Below are 23,041 nucleotides of genomic sequence, written 5' to 3'. Positions count from 1 at the left end.
GCAGACCTGAAATAAAGACGAGGCCGTCCCAGTTTCACCAGAACACAACTCCGGGACATTACTGTTACCAGCAAGCAAGTGCTCTGGTCAAACTGGACACAAATACAAGATGTCTAATGCAAATATGCATAAAAGAACCCGTAGTCAAGCAACATGTAACATTAAATAAGGATATAAGGATCCTACGCCATCACAGTCACGCCACATGACCTCATTACTGCGCCACAGCTAGCTAGCAAACATGGCTACAAGGCAACATGACAGGAAGTCTTGCTCGTGATCCCAAGTTTGGCCCTCAAAATGTCAGTGATAATAGTGTGACATCACATTGTAAAGGAAAAAAAAAAATCTACATCACATGACCACTATGCAAAGAATCCTCACGCATGCAATTTGATCAGGATTGTTCTGGGCAACGTTCCGGAGCAGTTCCAGCGCCGGAGACTTTAAACGAAGACTGAAGGCATTTATTTCTATTCTCCTGTTCTTTTGATTAAATCCTTGGGCGATACACTGCACTCGATTCCACTTCCCTTGTGTACTCCTGTTCATTCTTTTAGACGCTGTTGAGTAACGAGCTTTGTGTAACCTTGGGACAAAATGAAGAATTTTAACGAGGTGCGTTAGGGCTCTCACTCACACACACCAACTCCAGTCCAAAACTTTGCTCAAGCGCAGTCCCAAGTTCAGTACTCAAGAGGGTGATAAGCAGAGTTGAAGAAATGTGTTTTTTTGTTTTTCAGTTTCATGAAAGTTTGGACTTGGTTTTACGCTGCTTTATAAAATCACAGAGCTATAAACAAGCATGTGTTCATATGAAGGAACCCGGTGTGCAAGAAGCTCATCATAGTGCTGATCTGCTATAACAGTTACCAAGGAGAAAACTAGCCTCTGCTCTTCACTGATGATATACACACATTTATTCTATCCACATTCACTGGATATGAGCAATCGTGCGCTCTGATTGGCTCCTCTACTACTAGGATATCAGCTCGTATATTGTGAGGAGAGAAAAACAAAATGGCGGAGCATGTTGCTGAACCAACAGAGGACGAAATAAAAACTACTCGAAAACAAAACCCTGAAAAATACAAAGCAACAAAATATGAAATGAAAGTATTTGATGGGAAGAATGCATCTTTTTTTAATTTTTCAAGAATTATTATCGCATTTTTCACAAATTGCGCCTGTCATTTCATCAGTTTGTTTACATTCTAAGCGGAAATGACTTTGTCGGACGTTTTGTATAAAGTTTTTATTGATCGAATTTTGAAAAAAAAAATGCTGTTTCTCAAAATTCAGTGAATGTGGATAGAGTAAAACAGTTATTCCACTCAATCTGGTCGTACATGGCTTATAGCCGACTATCAGCTCATGTACGACTTGATTTTGTGGAATAACTTAAATATAGCGCCCCCTGGCGGCCACACTGGAACGCAGTTTGTTCTTGTTCTTGCCCTGCATTATAAATTTTGACATCTTCAGATCTAGGTTTCTTTTTTGGTTCTTATTTATTTGGTTGCATTTCTGTTTTTGTTGCAGGACACATCCACATTTTATTTGTATCTGCTTTGAATCAACCAACAATAGAAACAAACAAACAAAAAAGTTGACACAATAGTATGATTTATTCGACAGAACGCAGCGTAAAGGGCATCAAAACAGGGATCCTGGTTTGTTTTTTGTTTTTGATGCTCAGCCTGTGATCTGAGCGTGGGATAGAGGTGGTCTTACCAAGCATGACTCCGCCATCGGAAGTGTGCGCATGTCTTACCGATGATACCGCTGTCCTTGCTCTCCAGCGTGGAGCTAGGGGTGGTGATGGTGGTGCTCATGGTGGTGCTGCATGGTCCGGAGCAACACTGGGGCGGTCTCTCCACTGACCCCGAGCTGAGTGCCAGGCTGGAACACGGACTCTCGGCACTGGGAGACGCTGTGCTGTCGGTCAGGGTGGAACACGGACTCGCACCCTGACTACTGACTGTACACTACAGAGAAATAGAAAAATAAACGATGGCGCTCAAATGCATGCCAGGATTCCCGCTTTCAAATGACAACACCTTCATCTAACTGGACAAAGTTAAGAAATTAATTTGCATTTATTTTTTTCACGGTCCAAATCCTGCACTCTGATTGGCTGGTGAGTGGGTCAGTATCCTGTAGTACGGACCCCAGTTACGGACCTCTGGCGACTCACTCATTCACAACAACAACAAACATAGAATTTTTTGTCAACATTTATCTTTTTTTATAAGATTTATTTATAAGATTATCAAAAATCTTATAAATTTTTGCCAGCATTTCTCAGGAGAATAGCATTAATTTTATAGCCTGGCAAGCCAGACTAAATGTGAATATTTAGTCTGGCCTCGATCCGTAGACATTTCCGAAGGGGGTGGGAGGAACAAACCGCTGTCTTTCAAACTGTCTCTGTGCGTATAGGCCAACGCTCTGACCAATCAGCGCAACAGTGACTGTGACGTAGTCAGAGCGACAGAAAGCAGTGGGGGAGACCTTGAAATAAATAATTTTTCAAAATGCGTATTAATTAATAAACAGGTTCTAGATATTAAGAAGTTTGGAGATAATGACCACAAGTTTGGAGTCTGTACCACATACACTCATTTTTTTTTTCCAAGTGTTTTTCAAGGGTTTGCTTAAACTGCTTTTGAGAGTTTTTATTTAGTGGTGTTTGGTGAAATAATTTCCCTTAAATTTAAAATAACGGGAAAATAAGAAACAATCAAAAAGTAATGTTTCAAAGCTGTTTATTAATTCTTCGTACTGCACAAACTAGCCCCATCCTTTTGGCTACCAGCGGAGCCAGCTGGTAGATCAGACTTTTGCCATAGCCGGTCGGCAAAACAGCGAAAACGTCCTTCTTGAAAAGGAATGAGCGGAGAGCCTCTTCCTGCTCATGTTTCAACGAAAACTCCAAGTCTAATTCTTCTAAAACTGATTCCAAAGCGGAGTCAAACGCGCGCTGTTCAATAGCCGTAGCCATCTTTCCTGTTGTGCTTTCTCCAGCGTCGCGCAGCTTTGTCATCACTCCTGCAAAAGCCCGCCCAAAGAATCCAAACAAAAACCTTGCGTTGTGATTGGCGGGCACGATTTGATGCCCGGGGTGTTTTTGTTTATATGGTGTGAGGCTAGACCCATTCGCTAGGCAAAAATATTTTTGGCCGCTAGGCGGGTGGGTCTAGTTTACTAGGCTATTAATTTTACAGCATGGATAGCGATAACGAAAGTGTTCACAGCGAAAGCGAGTTTTACTACCCTGAGGAAGAAGAAATAAAAGAAAACATTTCAGGAGAAAGCTAAAAACCTGTAACTTGCTAACACCGAGCAAAAACATGGCTGAATCCTGAATGACTCAATTTTGTATAAATAGGGGACGACATAGGCGGCAATATGTAGTTTTTTCCTGCCATGGAAGTGCACTTGTATACCGAGGAGGAAGCCATTTGCATTACAGCCGTGAATGAGGATTCAAAATGGCTGCTCGGTTTTCCCTTTCGGGCGCTCTCGTTTTCTGTTAGAATTTGGTAAAGAAAAAAATAAATATATTATTTACCAGCTTAAGGTCGGTCCGTATGGTGAAATACCGTGACCTCGGCCCAGAGGGCCTTGCTCAGTACTTTCAAGACCTCGGTCACGGTATTTCACCATACGGACCTCCCAGCTGGTAAATAACACACATACATACATACATACACACACACACACACACACACGCACACACATACATATATATATACACCGTATATATTTTACTGTTTGCTGCCCCGCCCACTAAGATCCTTCTACTGTTCTCAAAGACCGTATACGATCAGGGCTTTCAGAAACGCTTCAGACGCTCATCAGAAACAGCTCTGATCAGCAGAAACTTTGACTTCTCAGAAGCAGTTCTGACTCTGGGTGTAACCGGTGGAAGATTTGGATCGAAACGCTGCTTTAAAACACAACGAAGGAATTAAATCAAGGTTATGAAAAAATCACATCGTATCGTATTAGATTTGTGGAATCGCTGCTTTGTTAAGAATCAAAGTTATGTGGAATCGTGTGAAAGCATGAGGTTTACGCCCCCTACTACTTCTGGTGCAGCACAAACCACATCTCACTGTATGTTTATAGGGATTAAATATTTAAGTCATATTCCACCAACTCGAGATTGAGTGGAATAACTTATTCTATCTACATTCACTGAATTTTGAGAAACCGAGCATTTTTATTTTTTAGCAAATTCGATAAATAAAAACTTTACACAAAACATCTGACAAAATCATTTCCGATTAGAATGTAAACAAACTGGCGAAATGACAGTTATATTTCGTCCTCGGTTGATTCAGCAACACGCTCCGCCATTTTGTTTTTCTCTACTCACGGTATATGAGCTGATAGCCTAGTAGTAGCCAATCAGCACATGTGATTGCTCATATCCAGTGAATGTGGATAGAATAATTTTTAAAAAAACCACAGGTTACTCTTGTGTAAAAAAGTTAATTATTACTGGTAAAATAAATGCAAACTATTAAAATTCATGATGAAATGATAGTTTTGCTGCTTTGTGGTTTTGCTTTTTGTTTAAGCTCCAGTTTTTTTGGTGTCAGTCACATCATAGGGTCAGTACTTTTTAACGCAAGTGCTTACTTTTACACGAGGTAACTTTTTTCAGGGGGGAGGGCGTTTGCACGGGATGACATGACACACTTCCTCTACAAATCCTGTGCGACTAGATACAGGACCTCGCTCAGAAAGTGGTTCGAGTGATCAGATCACAAACTGTCTCCAAATCCACCTCCACATCTGCATTCAGCACCGTCCAGATGTGATCAAAACAACAGAGTTCACGCCTCTTAACACCGTGATCTTCACGTGAAGAAATGTGGGTGTGCTAAATAAGAACCGTTGTTCTCTTCTCATCCGCAGAAGATCCAGCCCTAGATCCAGTTCTGTCCTCTCTGTGCCTATCTCTATATAGGTCAGAGTGATGATTTTTTTTTGTGTGCGTGTGTGAGATCAGTGTACTGGAGCTCTGGTCTCCTGAGAACAGCCGCCTGCCAGCAGTCCACTGATGAAGGACTCTCATCTCTCCACCCACTTCAAACCTGTACGTATACCGTGCGCACACACACGCGCGCACTCTCATCCCTCCCCAACATCTAAATGCCCTTCGCCCAGTCAGACGGAGAGTGATGCACCTGCTCAGCAACATTTCCTCCACCCGTATCCAGCATCCTTCATCTTTATGAGGACAACCTGCGCTGCTCACTCGCATTCACACTCACACCAAAACCTTTCCTTGATGGATGCTGCATCGTGGCATGGATTTTTAGTAATGACAATGATCATGTTGATAAATTAACACACTATACATTACCACAATGCAGCAATTCAGGACACAATACTACAGCCAAACACACACACACACACACACACGATCCAGTCATTAATATGCAACTGTTTCTCATTTGAATTTAAACAAAATAAATATAAAAAAGTCAGCGATATTGCTATCTGGATTTATGAATATCGTACTCGTGGATCAGAAAGAACCACAGCCGGCTGTCGTTTTTAAAGAGGAAACAGAAGTAGTTGTGCCCAGACAGGGCAGAGTCTGGAGTCCATGTGTATAAATAATCAAAATATTCAGGGAAAAAAAATTGCAGCATGAAACAGAAGCCAAGAATAACCACTAGGTTTCTTTTTTTTTGGTTTTTCTTGGGTACATTGATCCATAAACTGCAACAGAAGCCTCTTAGGACTGATTTAGATCCCTGATACACACACACACACACACACACACACACGAGCTGGTCTGAGTGCTACAGTGATTACGATGACCAACGTGAAAAATACATTCTTGAAGCTGTGCACACAAAGTTGGACGTGTAAATCCTTAAAGAAATAGAAAGCTCATGTGAATCATAAGTCACGCACATCCCATGTGTGTAGTGCATCATGATCTCCATCTAGAGATGTAAAAACTCGAGAATCTTAAAGGATATTAAACAGCAAGTTACAAAATCGTCCTGACGCTGGAAACCTGCAACCCGTAGCTCAGTGCTGTTCAGTCTGAAGCTGAATTGTGCCACAGGTGAAAAGTCAAACATACGTTTGTGTTCATTTTTAGTGTGTGTGTCTCACACACACACACACACACACACGCACACGTGCGTACCTGGTTTCTCTCTTCCATGGCGGTGTGCGGTGAGGCGGGGATGGCGTCTCCCAGTAGGAAACCCAGCCGTGTCATCAGTTCCTGAGCAGCAGGGGAGGAGCCAGACTTCGCTGGCAAGAGAGGATCTGTCTCACACACACACAAAAGGTAAAGTGATGACTGCACTCACACTTACTATATATTAAGCCAAGTTACAGGTACTAGATGCAGCCCCCCCACACACAGAGTCCTAATCACTACATGGTAATATTTCTGTTCGAATTCTCTACAGCATCCCAACTCACCGAGATCCCCACAGCAACTGGAGCTCCTCTCCTCTTTCTGTTTCTCTCACAATCACAGAACCTTCCTCTCCCTCTCTCCTCACTTTCTCTTCTCCCTCAACCGGCACACCCTCCCTCTCTCTGTCTCTCGTTCATCCAGCTGGATTAAAGATGTAGAAGCTACAACACCACGACTATGTACCTAGTGCACCACTCAGCGTGTGTGTTTCTCCTCTCACGATGAGAGGACAGGCTTTGAATGTGAATGAGCCGTATTCTGGTTCACTGCAGTCTCTCTCTCTCTCACACACACACGATAACCCCACACCGGTTGCATGTCTGCTGTGCAACAGCTGTGTGCTTCCACAATACAATATGCACTGTGTATATACACACACACACACACACACACACACACACAAATATATAATGTATATGAAATGAGAACTGTGGAGTGTTTACAGAATCATAAAAATGCTAATCTGATGTAAAAAATGGTTTACACCCTGGAGGACTGTGGGCCACTGAGCACCAACCAGTACATTTTCATATCTGCAATCCATCAGCAAGCTGTCTGTCTCCCACACTGTGTGTGTGTGTGTGTGTGTGTGTGTCTCTCTCTCTCTGCCCAGCTTTCTCTACCTGTCTGTCTACCCCTCTCTCTGTCTCATCTCACCATTTCTTTTTTGTCTCTGTCCATCCCTCAGTTTTCCTCTCGCTCCATCTGTGTCCAGGTCTCTCTCCCTCACACACATTCTCCTTTCTGTCTGTGTCCGGGTCTCTCTCTCTCTCCTTTCTGTCTGTGTCCGGGTCTCTCTCTCTCTCTCTCCTTTCTGTCTGTGTCCGGGTCTCTCTCTCTCTCTCTCCTTTCTGTCTGTGTCCGGGTCTCTCTCTCTCTCCTTTCTGTCTGTGTCCGGGTCTCTCTCTCTCTCTCCTTTCTGTCTGTGTCCGGGTCTCTCTCTCTCTCCTTTCTGTCTGTGTCCGGGTCTCTCTCTCTCTCTCCTTTCTGTCTGTGTCTGGGTCTCTCTCTCTCTCCTTTCTGTCTGTGTCTGGGTCTCTCTCTCTCTCCTTTCTGTCTGTGTCTGGGTCTCTCTCTCTCTCCTTTCTGTCTGTGTCTGGGTCTCTCTCTCTCCTTTCTGTCTGTGTCTGGGTCTTTCTCTCTCCTTTCTGTCTGTGTCTGGGTCTCTCTCTCTCCTTTCTGTCTGTGTCCGGGTCTCTCTCTCCCTCCTTTCTGTCTGTGTCCGGGTCTCTCTCTCTCTCCTTTCTGTCTGTGTCCGGGTCTCTCTCTCTCTCCTTTCTGTCTGTGTCCGGGTCTCTCTCTCTCTCCTTTCTGTCTGTGTCCGGGTCTCTCTCTCTCTCCTTTCTGTCCGGGTCTCTCTCTCTCTCTCTCTCTCCTTTCTGTCTGTGTCCGGGTCTCTCTCTCTCTCTCTCCTTTCTGTCTGTGTCCGGGTCTCTCTCTCTCTCTCCTTTCTGTCTGTGTCCGGGTCTCTCTCTCTCCTTTCTGTCTGTGTCTGGGTCTCTCTCTCTCCTTTCTGTCTGTGTCCGGGTCTCTCTCTCTCCTTTCTGTCTGTGTCCGGGTCTCTCTCTCTCTCTCCTTTCTGTCTGTGTCCGGATCTCTCTCTCTCTCTCCTTTCTGTCTGTGTCCGGATCTCTCTCTCTCTCTCCTTTCTGTCTGTGTCCGGGTCTCTCTCTCTCCTTTCTGTCTGTGTCCGGGTCTCTCTCTCTCCTTTCTGTCTGTGTCCGGGTCTCTCTCTCTCCTTTCTATCTCTGTCCGGGTCTCTCTCTCTCCTTTCTATCTCTGTCCGGGTCTCTCTCTCTCTCCTTTCTATCTCTGTCCGGGTCTCTCTCTCTCTCCTTTCTGTCTCTGTCCGGGTCTCTCTCTCTCCTATCTGTCTCTGTCCGGGTCTCTCTCTCTCTCCTATCTGTCTCTGTCCGGGTCTCTCTCTCTCTCCTATCTGTCTCTGTCCAGGTCTCTCTCTCCCTCCTTTCTGTGTCCAGGTCTGTCTCTCCTTTCTATCTGTCTCTGTCCAGGTCTCTCTCTCTCCCTCCTTTCTGTCTGTGTCCAGGTCTCTCTCTCCTTTCTTTCTGTGTCCAGGTCTCCCTCTCTCTCTCTCCCTCCTTTCTGTCTGTGTCCAGGTCTCTCTCTCTCTCTCTCTCCCTCCCTCCTTTCTGTCTGTGTCCAGGTCTCTCTCTCTCTCCCTCCCTCCTTTGTGTCCAGGTCTCTCTCTCCCTCCTTTCTGTCTGTGTCCAGATCTCTCTCTCTCTCCTTTTTGTCTGTGTCCAGGTCTCTCTCTCAGCCCATTTCTGTCTATTTGTACATCATTTCTTGCTTTCAATCTGTCTCTGTCCATCTCTCTCTCCCTCACTTTGCACTCTCACTCAATCGGTCCAATTGTCCATCACGCCATCAATCTGTACCTCTCTCTAGGTTTCTGTGCATCTCTCTCTCCTCCTCATGTCTTCATTTACTGATGTACAGATTTGCTGAGATTTATACCCACAGTGGAATCTGATATCCGTCTCAGTGCTGCGCCGCAGTGAAATATTTATTCCTCTATTAGTTTAGAGCAGCGGTGCGATGTTAATAATCCTAATATGCAAGTAGGGTTTTACGATAACAGCTAAAATGTTAATCATTAGGATATTTTTCTCTATGATTTACGAGAGGAATTCATTTTTAATGCATATAACGTATACATCAGTGTAAGTTATGAGACTACTCCTTAGCCAAAATAACTCGATGGATCTTTTACTCTTTTAAATATAAACAGAATTAGACTCAAACAAATTTATATATTTTCCTGTGATTTGAGGCAAAACTATCCTTCCTTGGGGAGACAGTTTCCCAGGACAGCATAACACAGTGAGGAAAGTGCTATCCGCCCTCTTCTGCATACCCAAGCTCGGAGAGACGCAGGATTGGCTGGTTTTATTGTGATTGACAGGAAAGAGAGAGAGACCAAGCAAGAGAATGTACCTCTCCCTCCCACCCAGACAGCACAGCCAGTTTTACTCGCTACACTCCTGGCCATGGATGGCTGTGGTGATTTGAACACGTGATCTCCTGACGTTCGGCCAAATGCTTTCCTGTTGCACCGCTCGGGGTGAGATGAAACAGGATGTAAATTCTGATGGTGTGATTTTACTTTAGGTAGAGCGCGCCAAATCTGTGAGCCATCCGTAAATGTATTTAGAGAGCGAGGGCAACGTCCGAGTGCCAGCTTTCTGCAGATGTCCACTTTCTCTCGTTTATCTATGCCTGCCAAAGACAGACAGACCTCCCAGAGAGCCCCCACCTCCTGCTCAGATTGTGCGTGTAACGCTGAGCTATTCCCCCATGCAGACACACACACACGGAGTTTGATGTTTGCTTGTTTTACAGGCCAAAACTCACATGCAGAAAACCTTCAGATTAAACACAGAAGGAAAATATTCCACTATTTAATAACCGTGACTACAGAGACATGAATTGTATTTGAGGCCTCCGTACAAGCAAGAAATCTTTATGAACATTTTCTTTTTATTTTATTCATCCATCCATCCATCATCATCTTGTTCATGTTCAATCTTTGCTCTGCTCATACGGCACTTTTTCCTTCTTCTTAACACTGCAATCTATTTGCATGCTAAAAATCTACTCTGCCACCTCTCCCACTTTTCCTCACTTCCGTTCTCCATCCCTCACTCCCTCGCTCCATCATGCCCTCACTCCTTCACACACACACAGAATAAAAAGGCACGAATCAAATTCTAAAAATGGGTGTTTGGATTTGACTATGAAGATTTCAGATAAAGATATTTTTTTATATGGAAGGATGAAAGAGGCAGAATCCATGAGAGACATAAGTATTAAAGTGGCAGGATAAAGCTGAGAGAGAGAGAGGGAAAAAAAAAGCACGAACGGCAGTCTGGAGGCATGCAGGGACATCTGTTCTCGCAGGAACCTCGTCCAGGAGAAGAACTAATGCTATCTGCTTGCTAACAGGACTACGGTTCTGCTGTCATGTCTCAAATTCAGTAAAGAGCAGATATATATATATATATATATATATATATATATAGGGGACACAGAAATTTGTTCTACTTGAGAACATCTTATGAGCGCCAGAGATGCACCGATTGACCGGCTGCTGATCGGAATCGGCCGATTTTCACGTGATCGGCCATGACCGGCGACCGGCCGGGCAAAATTAAAATATGCCGATTTTCTGCCGATCAAAACTTGTGTATCACAGAGATGAAAGTGGAAATACTCGTAATTCGCAACTAAAAAGACTGCAGCTACACTGGCAGCTTGAACATGCTTTCTAGTGCGATTGTGTTGCGCTTGCGCAGAACAGTGTCAGTCCTGCACGCCTAACGAGCTCCGGCGCGCGCGCCGTTAACAACAACAACAACAAAAATCACTATATTTGGATATCCAAATAGGCTATAGTGATATTTTTTTTGTGCCAGATATTGGATGTGAAAAGAAGAAAATGTTTGTGGTTGTGTGAATTTCCCATTACAGGAATTAATACGTTAGCCTATTACCAAACATCTAGTTAGATTTGTACAAAGAGAGAGAAAAAAATGTCTTTTTGTTTGTTTTACAACCTTGGTTGCACTTGATTCCATTGGAAATTACTCTACAAATACACATTTGACAAAGATGATAGAATGGCTATGGTATAAGTATGACTGGAAATTATTTTTGTATTTTGATACTGAATGAAGAAATGGGTTGTTCTATAAGGCATAAGTTTTCAAATCTAAATAGGCTTATGAAAGTGTGTTCCATAGCAGTTGGCAAATAATATATGAGGGGGAGGTTGTTTTTGTGCCAGATATTGGATGGGAAAAGAAAAAATGTTTGTGTGAATTTCCGATTTCAGGAATTATGTTAATACCAAACATGAAGAAAGATTTTACAAAGAACAATGTCTTTTTGTTTGTTTTCAACCTTTGAGGTGTTTTTATTACTGAATTATATACTGAATTTATTACTGAAAATCTGGCAGAATGTTCTATTAAAGAAAAGATAAAAAGAAAATAGTCTTTGTGTGTGCTGTGAAGTGGTTTGAAAAAATGAAATTGGAATCGGCCAAAATCGGTATCGGCAGGTCACACTCCATGGAAAATCGGAAATCGGAATCGGCCCAAAAAATTGCAATCGGTGCATCTCTAATGAGCGCTGTTACTTCTCCAAACAAAGCCCGAGGTCTTTCATGTTTCTACAAGACGACATGCTGATGATTAAGTTCACTTAGAGAGTGGCCTCTTATGGCTCTCTCTCTCCCTCTCTAAGCAGGACACAAAGGGCGAGTGAGTTCGTGCTGTTCTTCTGGTCCGAACCCACAGCAGCTCCTTTGACCAGCGACTCCTCCAGTGCTGAGCTTCAACTTGCTACATGGCACAAACAGGAGCCATTAGTATTAGTCTGTTTACAAAGACGCTACAAAAGCACATCCGACACACCAACCCGATGTCTAATAACTCGCCAAACACATCTCTATGAACCCATGACCATCTTCACCAAAAAGGTTTGAAGCACAGGTTTGTGTCGAATGTCTCTGTACGCTGTAGCTTTACAATTTCCCTTCACTGGAACGAAGAGGCTGAACCTGTTCCAGCGTCACAATGCCACCGTGCACAAAGCGAGCTCCATGAAGACACGGTTTGACAAGAAGAACTCGAGTGTCCTGAACAGACCCCTGACTGAACACCTCTAGAGCACCAACTGCACCCCAGGACTCTTCACCTTACGAATGCTCTTGTAGCTGAATGAAACAAGTCCCCACAGCCACGCCCCAAAATCTAGTGGAAAGCCTTCTCAGAAGAGTGGAGCTTATAATAACAACAGTAAAAGAGGGAATAAACCTGGAATGGGATTTTCACCAAGCACGTGTAGGTGTGATGGTGAGGTCAGGACCATATAGTAGGCTTTTTTTTTTGGACTGGGTTCGGTTCTTGTCCAAACTGATAATTGCATCATCGGTTTTTCTTTGGCTAATCAGACACAATGTATGCCACTACACTTGCCAGAGCAGTTGGAGTGCCTTGTTCAAGGGCACTTCAGTCAGTCCTGCTGGTCCAGGGATTCAAACCAGCAACCTTTTGGTCCCAAAGTAGTTTCTCTAACCATTAGGCCATGGCTTAATCATGCATCATGCATGGATAATGAACATGGAGCTGGCGCTAGATAAGTGATTACTCTAGAAATAAGGAGTTTCGCAGATTTTCTGTCTCACATCTATCTTACCGAGGAAGTTTGAATCACTTTCTGCAGGCAAAACGCCACTTTCGCACCTCGTTCAGATGTTCTGAGTGTTTATTCTGCGTTACGATGTTAGAAGTTAATCAAATGCCACTGTGTGTCTAGAGAAACAAATACATTTCCTGCCAATATATTATAATCTGTTGAGTCTTTGTTCTGTCGAACTTAACAAGAAACATCTTTGGAGTGAGCTGGAGTGAGCGCTTGATAAGAAAATAACCTGATGATGGTTATCACACATTCTTAAAGCAGTGAAATCAATTCATGCCTCAGATACAAGTAAAAAAAAAAGGAAGACAATGCCAAGCTGCTGCTGTTCTTCTCATCTCCTCACTTGGAGAAACTTCATAAACAAGCATGACGTTTTGGACAGCCTTCAAAAAGCCGAGTAAATCTATTATCAAGGAAGACGAACAATTCATAGGGAGGCAGACTCGGTTCTCTGTGTTTTTACGTACGTTTTAACACAGGCTCCAGTCAATAAACTGCAGTCGGGTCATTAATCCGGTTTCCGTTTTCTTTGGCCGTTTTCAATGAACCCACTCGGCCAGCGCCTGCTGGACTGACGCTGCGATTTTACAGTAACAGTAACTTTTTCTCTGAATATGACAAGTAAATTACAGGTTTGTCAATCCCAGGGTTATTTTTTGCATCTAATGACAGAAACATGTGCAGAGAGGCACGAGGAACAATCACTGAAACACTCGAGAGCAGCTTTAGCATTAATGAGGCTTTAACGGACCGGCGCGTGATGAAGGAACACTGCTGCATAAAAGATCACCACAAACCAAGGACATGGCCTGGATGTTGGTAGGAACCATGAGCTTATCTTGAACAGATGCTAGAGAATCAGTGTGTGGAAAGAAATGGTTCTCAAGACACTATCTCGACTCCAGAAACGTCTTTATATGTGCAAGAGAGAACTTCTTACTCTTACAAGGATGGAAACACAATTCTTGAACACCAGAAGCACCAACAATTCTCATTCAAATATTTTGCTCTTGCTCAGCAAAATCTCTCCAAGACTGAGACTCTGGGCGGGAGAGAGACTGTTCGTTACTCCAAATCATGAACACATTTCGTGTTTGCAAGTTTTATGTTTTCTGCATGGGAGCATCATCAGAAATGTGCCACCATGCATACACACAGCTTAAACTTGAACAGGACAGGTGTCCATCAGGGATTCACAAACTTACCCGTCTTCCATAGTCTAGTTAACTGGACTTCCAGGCATTATAACATGGGACTGGAGCTTTAATGTGGCTGATTGGCTATGAATTTGTTTTAAAGTATTTAAAGTATTAGCCTGCACTCAATACTGATCCAAACTTCAGCTGGCAGGTTATTTGAAGTAACACAAGTGGGATGGATGGAGACTATAAGAAGAAAAAAGAAGGGGAGTGGAAGATCACAAAAATGGTTCAGGAACCCAGTGCATTGGTGTAGTAGTTAGCACTGTCGCCTCACAGCAAGAAGGTTCTGGGTTTGAGCCCAGCAGCCAATGGGGGCCTTTCTGTGTGGCGTTTGCATGTTCTCCCCATGTCTGTGTGGGTTTCCTCCAGTTCCTCTAAATTGTCCATTGATGAAACTTGGAAAGTTTGCTCCATCAAGTTTAAAAAAAGTCCGAGACACACCAAAAATGGACCGTTAATGTCATCAGTGGTGCCCCTTACTGAATATGAGGCAAACAACAACAAGGAGGTGCTTTTGAACCAGAACTGTTTCATAGTTCTTTGAACCATTGGAGGAAGTTCACCCCCATTTTTTGTGTGTGTGTCCCCAGACTACAAGAAGTGAGAATGATCATAGTTCTTAGCTAGAATGCCATTTTGAAGGACTTCATTAGCACCTACTTCAGGGTTGGTACTCTCCCAGCTCAAGAGGAACCAAGAGTGATGCAAGTGCACGGTGACGGATCAAACACGAGCCAATGCAGCCATTTTTTTAAAAACCCGTGTAAACAATAGCTCTTGGCATAAAAAAGAGGGGGGAAAATGCAGAAAGCAACCGACAGAGAAGTCCAGGCTTTACTGCATGAATACTGTATATCTAATGGCGGAAGAAACACAGTACGATTTTGACACAACTAAGTGAAATATAAAAATCTTCACTAGCACTTCCTGCTAACACCACGAGCTGGCCTAGTGGTTAGCGTGTCCATCTGTTGACCAGGAGATCGCGAGTTCTACTTGCAGTCGGGTCATACCAAAGACCATCATAAAAACAGCACATACTGCCATTTGACGAGAGGCCAAGTGTTACAGAAGTGGAGATCAGCATTGACCAATGCGCCTTACACTACGTTCACACTGCAGGCTGAAGTGACTCAAATCCGATTTTTTCGCCCATATGCAACCTGTATCCGATCTTTTATTGACAATATGAACGACACAGATCCGATTTTTTCAAATCCGACCCAGGCCGTTTGGATATGTGGTCCTAATTCCGATTCCTATCCGATCTTTTCATATGCGACTTCAGTCTGAACCGCCAGGTCGCATTCATCCGACTTACACGTCATCAACAAGCCACAAACGTCACTATTCTGCGCTAAAGTAGGCGGCGGGTCTCTCAAAAAAAGTTACAACAACATGGCGCATGACATCAATGCGACTCCGCACCCACACGTTCCTTTGAACGGAGGTTGCAGTCACTACCCCGCAGAACGCCTGAGCCAAAACCCTTGCCCTCTTCCTTCTCAACCTCCTCCTTAACATCAGGCTATTGTGCATGTTCTGGCTCCGTTGCAACAACAACTGCATCATCGCCAGGTACTCCATGCTGGCTACTGTCATACACACGAAACTTTAGGTTACTTCCGTAAACACTGGCCATGCTCCCTGCGTGTGATGTCGTCGTATCCTGCAATGCGCATGCGGAACACTTTTAGGTCGCTTTTCGTTCATACTGAGGATCACATACAAGTCGCATATATTTGTTAATGTGAACGACCTCACAAAAAAATCGGATTTCACAAAAAAATCGGAATTGAGCATTAAGCCTTGCAGTGTGAACGTAGTGTTAAAGGCCTGGAGACTGCTTGGGAATACCAGGCCCTGGCACAGGAAGGACTTTGACTTGACTTCCTGCTAACGTCACTCTAGCTTCCATCATTTCACTGTTCCTATTGGTGGTCCAAATGCAAACAGGAAAAAAAAAAGTCCTTAAATGAAGGTCCAGTATGAGTACGTAGTTCTCACAAAGCTCCTCAGCAGGTTGGTTCCTCTCAATAATGCCCTCAACAAAGCAGCCCAAAACTCCTACAGGTGTCAGCGATGGCCTTTAAGATGAACGATGGTGTTGGGTCTGATGCTCACATGTACGATACATCAGTCAGCATCACGTGAATTTAACACACAAAACACCAGTTTTAAATTCTGAGAAGGGATTGTGGATCACAAATCCAAACACCTTACAAATAATTAAAAAAAAAAAAAAAAGTTCACCAAAGAAGCTGAATCATCCTGCAACGTCAAAGCCATTCAGAACTGAACAAATCAGCAGCTATTTATAGTCAAATACACAAGAACGAAATGGAACAGAAAGGAACAGTGAGGTCTGGCATTTGGGGGAAAATGTTCCTGTGATCGAAATGTAATTTCATCAGAATTGCAAAACAGTCCAATTAGAAAACGATGGGACGCAGCAATCCAATCTCTCTCTCACACACACACACACATCCACGCTGATAATATGATTAGATGTTTCTCCTCTGTTTAAGATTTTTCATCCCATTTAAAAAAACAAACAAACAAAAAAAAACAATTATAGTGCTAAGATCCGGTAATCGTTGCCCTTTGACCTTTCGAGGTCATTATGGGGATCAGGAAGCAGTCCTGAGTCTCTCATAATTACAAATTACTCAAAAACGAGTGAGGACGAGCGCTCCCTGTTCATCCGAGGAGCCCGAGTCAGGCTGGTGTGTTGAGAAATGACAGGCGTACAGTGTAGGTTCGCTTTATGAACGATGGTGTGTAATTTTATGAAAAGGGCAGAGTGCGGGCTGAACCGCCTGGAATAGAAGGTCCGAAGAGCGAGTCCAAAACCAACATCACGGTTACAGATAGGATCCACTTACAGACAAGAACACATGTCTGAATGTGATTAGCTCTGTGTGTGTGTGGTTTTTTAGGAATTTTGAGGGTCACTGGTTACAGGTGCACACACACTTCAGAGATCTGTTGGCCATTTTCCTTCAAAGCACACAAGTTTATACACAAATAATAGAACAATGTATGATAAACAGAGAGAGAAAGAGGCAGAGTGAGCAAGAGAGACACACACAACAGACAGAGAGAGACAGACACAGACAGACAGACAGACAGACAGACAGACAGACAGACAGACAGACAGACAGACAGACAGACAGACAGACAGACAGACAGACAGACAGATAGATAGATAGATAGATAGATAGATAGATAGATAGATAGATGGAGGGAGGGAGGGAGGGAGGGAGGGAGGGAGGGACAAAGTATGATGAGCGAGAGAGAGAACAGAATCCTCAAACTTGTATTTTATAGCATTTAAAAGTTAGAGTTAGCTTTATTTGTTCCAGCCCTTCATGTTACTCCATCACTCCATCTCTCTCCTTTAATATGTTACAACATACAAATAAACCTCAAAACATCAATAATCACACGATGTTCATCTACATATCAGCTGTTGCCATGGATACAGTATTATTTAGTCTTTGGCTGTTTTTCTCCCCAAATATGGAAAGAAAAAAAAAAGGAGGCTCAAACACACACTGTAACCATAGCAACGCTCTTAGCAGTCCCAGCTAGTCTAGTTTCAGCTAACTAACTAATCTATTAACTAACTAACCAACCAACCAACCTGTAAAATTCCTGAACATTACCAGAGACACAGTTTTCATTCATCATGGTGTAAATCTCCTCTTATTCACCCAGCACTTAGTCATCCATGTTTGTTTTCCTCACTTGCCCCCACTCCAACTCATGACCCGATTGTGAACTTCTTTCTTTACCTCCTGACCAATGTCACAAAAGTTGAAACCCCCCAATCACTGCTGATGAAAAAATAAAACGCTGGTAGCAGCACTTTTGAAACATGACCACATTCGGTCCACCTTGCAGCTGCTTCAAAAAAAAAAAGTTGAGTTATAGTTTTCTAAACAAAGTGCCAAGAAAAGGGTAGAACTACATATTTAAAAAAAGAAAAAAAAGCCTATAGCCACTGGTGCATTTTTATAAATGAGAGCAAATTAAACCATTTTTAAAAGAAAAACTAACAAAAAAGTCTAATAAAAGCACCGTGATGCTCTTGGGAGTGCGTCTTGCGACCTAATTTATGACAATATCGAGATCACATCATCGTATCGCACTCGTCCTCCATAATAAAAGTTTTAAGAGGTGCAGGATGTTCAGCTGGTTAAAAGACAAAGATGAAATGCTCACCAGCGTTCTCCTCGCTCCTCAGGCTCCAGCTGAATGCATCCATGGGAACACGGGAGCTCTCGGCATGCTTGGGCTTCCTGACAGACCCTACACACACACACATACAAGATGATGAGAGAGGAGGAGGAGGAACGAAAGAAAGGGAGGAGTCAGGGAGGAGAGGAAGCAGAGAGAGAGAGAGAGGGGAGTTTTTGCCGAGTTAAATCTTTCCAGATGGCGTTTTGAGATGATCTATCTCAAGAGTGTGTAAGAACTTTCCTTCATGTTTGCAAGCTGCTCTGCTGTACCCCCCAAACAGATTTACTCCATGATCAATTGATCTATGTACTATAAATAGTTCCTCATGCTGGTCTTGTCCTCCTCCATAATCCCCATTTTTCTTTTTTTCATTCAACTTGCACATCTATCTGACCCTATTCATCATAGTGTGTGCGCGCGCGCACGTCTCATCATGAAGCTTCAAAGGCAAAAGTGTCTTTGAAGTCCACACATACACCTGTTAAAGTAAGACAGCATTAATCAGGGGTGAGGAGTCCGCTCTGCATCAGGACACATTAAAACAAATAAATAAATGAATAAATAATCACATGCTAAAAAGACACAGGAGATCACTGCAGCAGAAATGCATCAGTGTATGTTTGACCATCCGATTTGTAAGGACAGGACGACTCCACTTTAGGCCACAGAGTCGTCTGGTTCTGGTTCTCAGCCTGTGTGCTGAGGCCCCACGGTGGTCCGTCACAGTACTGCTGGCTTTTTTTTTTTAAATTAAATACTTATTACAATCTATAGTTTACTCTTAGCAGATTAACTTATCCAGAAGTGCTTTGTAGCCTCAAAAACATTCCCTCAAGCTAGTCGAATAAGTCAGGGTCTGATGATAGTTGGAAAAAGACCAGGCCCTGAAATGCTGTTCTGGAAATACTGTGTGTGTGTGTGTGTGCGCGCGCGCGTGTGTGTGTCAGTGGCGGCTGGTAGTCTTTCAAACGGGAGGCTGGTTGGTTACGATATTTCCAGATTTTAAAAGAAAAAAGAAAAAACACAAATTTTGCCCATACTCTTGCCTCTGATCTGGCTGATTGTTGGCAGGGTCACAAACTGTGAAATAACAGGTTCTTTTGGCCCATTAGCCTACTGTCCAATATACATGATGGTGGTGTTGGGGGGGGGGGTATATTTTAACATTTTATATTTTAAAATTGTGGCATGTTGTTTAAAAATTGATCATTATTGAAAGCAGCTCTTTGTCAGGAACCTCAGCAGTAACAGCAGAGTGTTCTGGAATCGGCACAAGCACTGACCTTGGGGAGCCAAACATAGAGCTGGGTGCCACACATTTCATTCAGTGACACTTTCCCTATATTTTACTTATTTTGACTGAGAAATGTTTTATTGACAATTTTGATAACCCTTCACTTTTAATCCAGGTCTGTAGTGTGAAATGTTCTCGGCTGTGTTTTTGTTTAAAAACGTTTTCCAAATTGTAGCTGTGTTTAATTCATATCCAGAAAAATATATATTCCAATATAATATACTCAGCATAAATATTTTAAATAGATTCTATATTTTTGGTCCATCCATGACATATTACTAAAGTAGCCTATTTACTGTTGTTGATGTGGGTCACTTGCTGTTAGCCAATTCACTTTCTCGTACCAGGAGAGCTGAAAGGAACGAGTATTATTCCCTACCTTTTTCACCAAGTCAATTTGAGGCGTTGGTCTACCCTGCTCTTTAATTTTAATTTTTTCCTTGAAAGGAAGACTGGCAAATGGCTTCGCCAAAATTAAATCAGCAATGCTTGGCATCCGTGCGCAGCTTTCTTGCTAGCTGACTAGCCCCCTCAAGTTCAAGTTCAGTCACTCAAATAAACGAAATTTCTGGAACTAAGATAGCAAACTTCTCATCTCATCTCATTATCTCTAGCCGCTTTATCCTTCTACAGGGTCGCAGGCAAGCTGGAGCCTATCCCAGCTGACTACGGGCGAAAGGCGGGGTACACCCTGGACAAGTCGCCAGGTCATCACAGGGCTGACACATAGACACAGACAACCATTCATACTCACATTCACACCTACGGTCAATTTAGAGTCACCAGTTAACCTAACCTGCATGTCTTTGGACTGTGGGGGAAACCGGAGCACCCGGAGGAAACCCACGCGGACACGGGGAGAACATGCAAACTCCACACAGAAAGGCCCTCGCCGGCCCCGGGGCTCGAACCCAGGACCTTCTTGCTGTGAGGCGACAGCGCTAACCACTACACCACCGTGCCGCCCCGATAGCAAACTTGACAACACTATATTTACACTTTATTTACAATGAAAATATATACAAACTAAAAAAGCTGGTAGAAACCGTATGTAATGAATGAAGTCGAAATGTAATCTCTTACAATACACCACAGCACTTGCGAATCCGCATGGGACTGAACTGAAATTCACCACTGCCTGTCTATACTTGAAACGAGCTGTCAATCAAAGAAAATATCCAGCCGCTTTCACCAATCTCCTCGCGGAAACTGCCATGTCCCTCCCACTGTGAGGCTGGGAGTCCATAGGCAGGCGTTTTCGCAGTATTTGTCCAATAACCGTCTTGCATTTTGAGATTGAAAAGTGCATAGCTCCCAAATGCCATTGAAGTCCACTGAGGCTGGGAGTCCAGTGGGCGGGCGTTTTCGCAGTATTTGTCCAATAACCGTCTTGCATTTTGAGATTGAAAAGCGCATAGCTCCCAAATGCCATTGAAGTCCACTGAGGCTGGGCTGCATCGCGCTGTCACGAGGGGGAAAAACTCACGCGCACATTAGGCGAACTGGGGAAAGTTATAAGGGAATGATTTCGCACTGTAGTTGGGTTGAGCACATATATTTCTATGATTCTGGATCTGAAATAGCAATGTTATAAGGTCGGCTATAACATAAGCCTAGCGCAATTCATCCTACACGATGTTCGTCATTTTTAGAGGAGGCTGAGCCTCCCTCGTTGTCTTAGAGCAATCGCCCGTGGTGTGTGTCTGTCTTTGTCACCCACGCCTTCAAGAAATGATCGATCACCACAACAGGAAGTGTGTTGTGAAATTCCAGATATGTCTGTGAAGGTTCTCAGTCATCCAGGTCAGAGTAAAACCGCAGGTGCTAAATAAGGCAACTGGACTTGCTTGAAATTCTTAAAGACGTTTCACCTCTCGTCCGAAAGGCTTCTTCAGTTCGGTCTGACTAGTGGGTCACACCAGATACTGAAAGCAAAAGGCTCACATACTTTTGCCACTCACAGATATGTAATATTGGATTCCTCAATAAATAAATGACCAAGTATAATATTTTTGTCTCGTTTGTTTAACTGGGTTCTCTTTATCTACTTTTAGGACTTGTGTGAAAATCTGATGTTTTAGGTCATATTTATGCAGAAATATAGAAAATTCTAAAGGGTTCACAAACTTTCAAGCACCACTGTAGTTCAGGATGTCGTAGTGCCCCAAATCCGGTAGCTGGATTGCCATATACTTTTCAAGTGGAATAAATACATTTGTGGGTAAATTAAAAAGAATGAGCATTTATTTTGTCACACTTAACCCGTGCGTGTGTGCACACAGAGCAAGCGCAGCGGGCTGAATAAATAAATACGTCTGCAGGTAAATTATATGGATCTGCAATGCCCGGTGGAAGAGAAGAGCAGGGAGGATTGGGAATCGAGTGGCTGTGGTTTGTTTACACCTGATACTAAAACTTGTAGCATCCTAGCAACCACCTCAAAGATGCATACAAAAAGCCCAGAAACTCCCATTTACCCAGGAATAAACAATATGGGATTATCTTGTAGTGTCCTGATCCCCAGATGATTAACACAACCATACATAAGTTGTTCTCCTCCATGATCTTCCAGGATTTCATCTGTGTCTCCATGTAGAACGATGTCTGCAGCACCAGGTAGTCTGAGACGTCGGGGAACTCAACGGATGGATTATTTTCCAACTCGTAATGAATGAATGACTTTATTTAAACACAATAAGTTGATCAGCAGAGCTGGTGGGGTCGTGCATGTACAGATACAAAGAATTACAAATACAAAAGACTAATAATATACACAATCTTTATTTAAAAAAAACCCTTAAATTTGTTGATACCTGTTAATTATTAAGTTAATAATATACATAACTATTGTCTTTGTATTTAGTTATGGCTACGACAGGATCAAAATTTATTCTACTAATGTCAAATTTAGCTCGTAAATTTCCCTTTCATAGGACAAATCCTTCTTTGTTAGTGTGTAAGGCTCTAATCCCATTGAGTGGTTTTCTATATCCACTTCTTTTGAGTGAAGGGCAAGTCCATGTAAATGTCAACCTCACCGTGCAAAAATAAAGCAACATGTAATACATCAAAACCACTCCCAGAGATATCACCTAGGCCTGTATTTTACAGATGTGAATAAGTTGAACCAATTTGTAACCAACCTAATATGTCACTGTCAGTCTTTCTTTCTTATAATGTAAAACCCAAGCTAAAATCAACTTTGATCATGTACAATTCTATATTATTGCCACAAGCCACAGAAATGTATGCTAAAATCCACAAAACAGCAAAACAATAGCCATCCTAAATATTATTTAAGAACTTTGATAGTTTTAGCTGATATTTAGAGAGTTTTTCAAAGGGTTATGGTGGTTAAATTGCTGATTTTCTAAACATATGCCATGTCTATTTCAGACACGTCACATCCATAACGCTGACTTTTCCTTCCGAAACTCTGCATGAAATACAAAATATTTTAAACAAAGATTTTTTTTTTTTTTTTTTTTTTTAAAGATATTTTTTTGGGCTTTTTGCACCTTTATTGGATAGGACAGTGTAGAGACAGGAAATGAGCGGGAGAGAGAGAGACGGGAAGGGATCGGGAAATGACCTCGGGCCGGAATCGAA

At 42.9% G+C, this 23,041-nt stretch overlaps 1 protein-coding gene across 6 annotated transcripts in view; it reads right to left on the bottom strand.

The window, feature by feature from the left end:
* tanc1a (tetratricopeptide repeat, ankyrin repeat and coiled-coil containing 1a) overlaps positions 1-23,041 on the bottom strand; it is a 117,268-nt gene that overhangs the window by 44,403 nt on the left and 49,824 nt on the right. For all 6 annotated transcript variants that reach the window (XM_060918671.1, XM_060918668.1, XM_060918672.1 and 3 more), the window contains 3 exons: positions 18,121-18,207; positions 6,182-6,306; positions 1,775-1,988 (listed from right to left, as the gene is read on the bottom strand). In XM_060918671.1, coding sequence (XP_060774654.1) covers positions 1,775-1,988; positions 6,182-6,306; positions 18,121-18,207 — 426 coding nt within the window. The remainder of the gene's footprint in view (positions 1-1,774; positions 1,989-6,181; positions 6,307-18,120; positions 18,208-23,041) is intronic.

The sequence above is a fragment of the Neoarius graeffei genome, chromosome 4 (assembly GCF_027579695.1).
Source record: "Neoarius graeffei isolate fNeoGra1 chromosome 4, fNeoGra1.pri, whole genome shotgun sequence".
Classification (NCBI taxonomy): Eukaryota; Metazoa; Chordata; class Actinopteri; order Siluriformes; family Ariidae; genus Neoarius; species Neoarius graeffei.
Note: the sequence above shows the minus strand (reverse complement) of the source record. Positions and strands in the feature narration are given on the sequence as shown.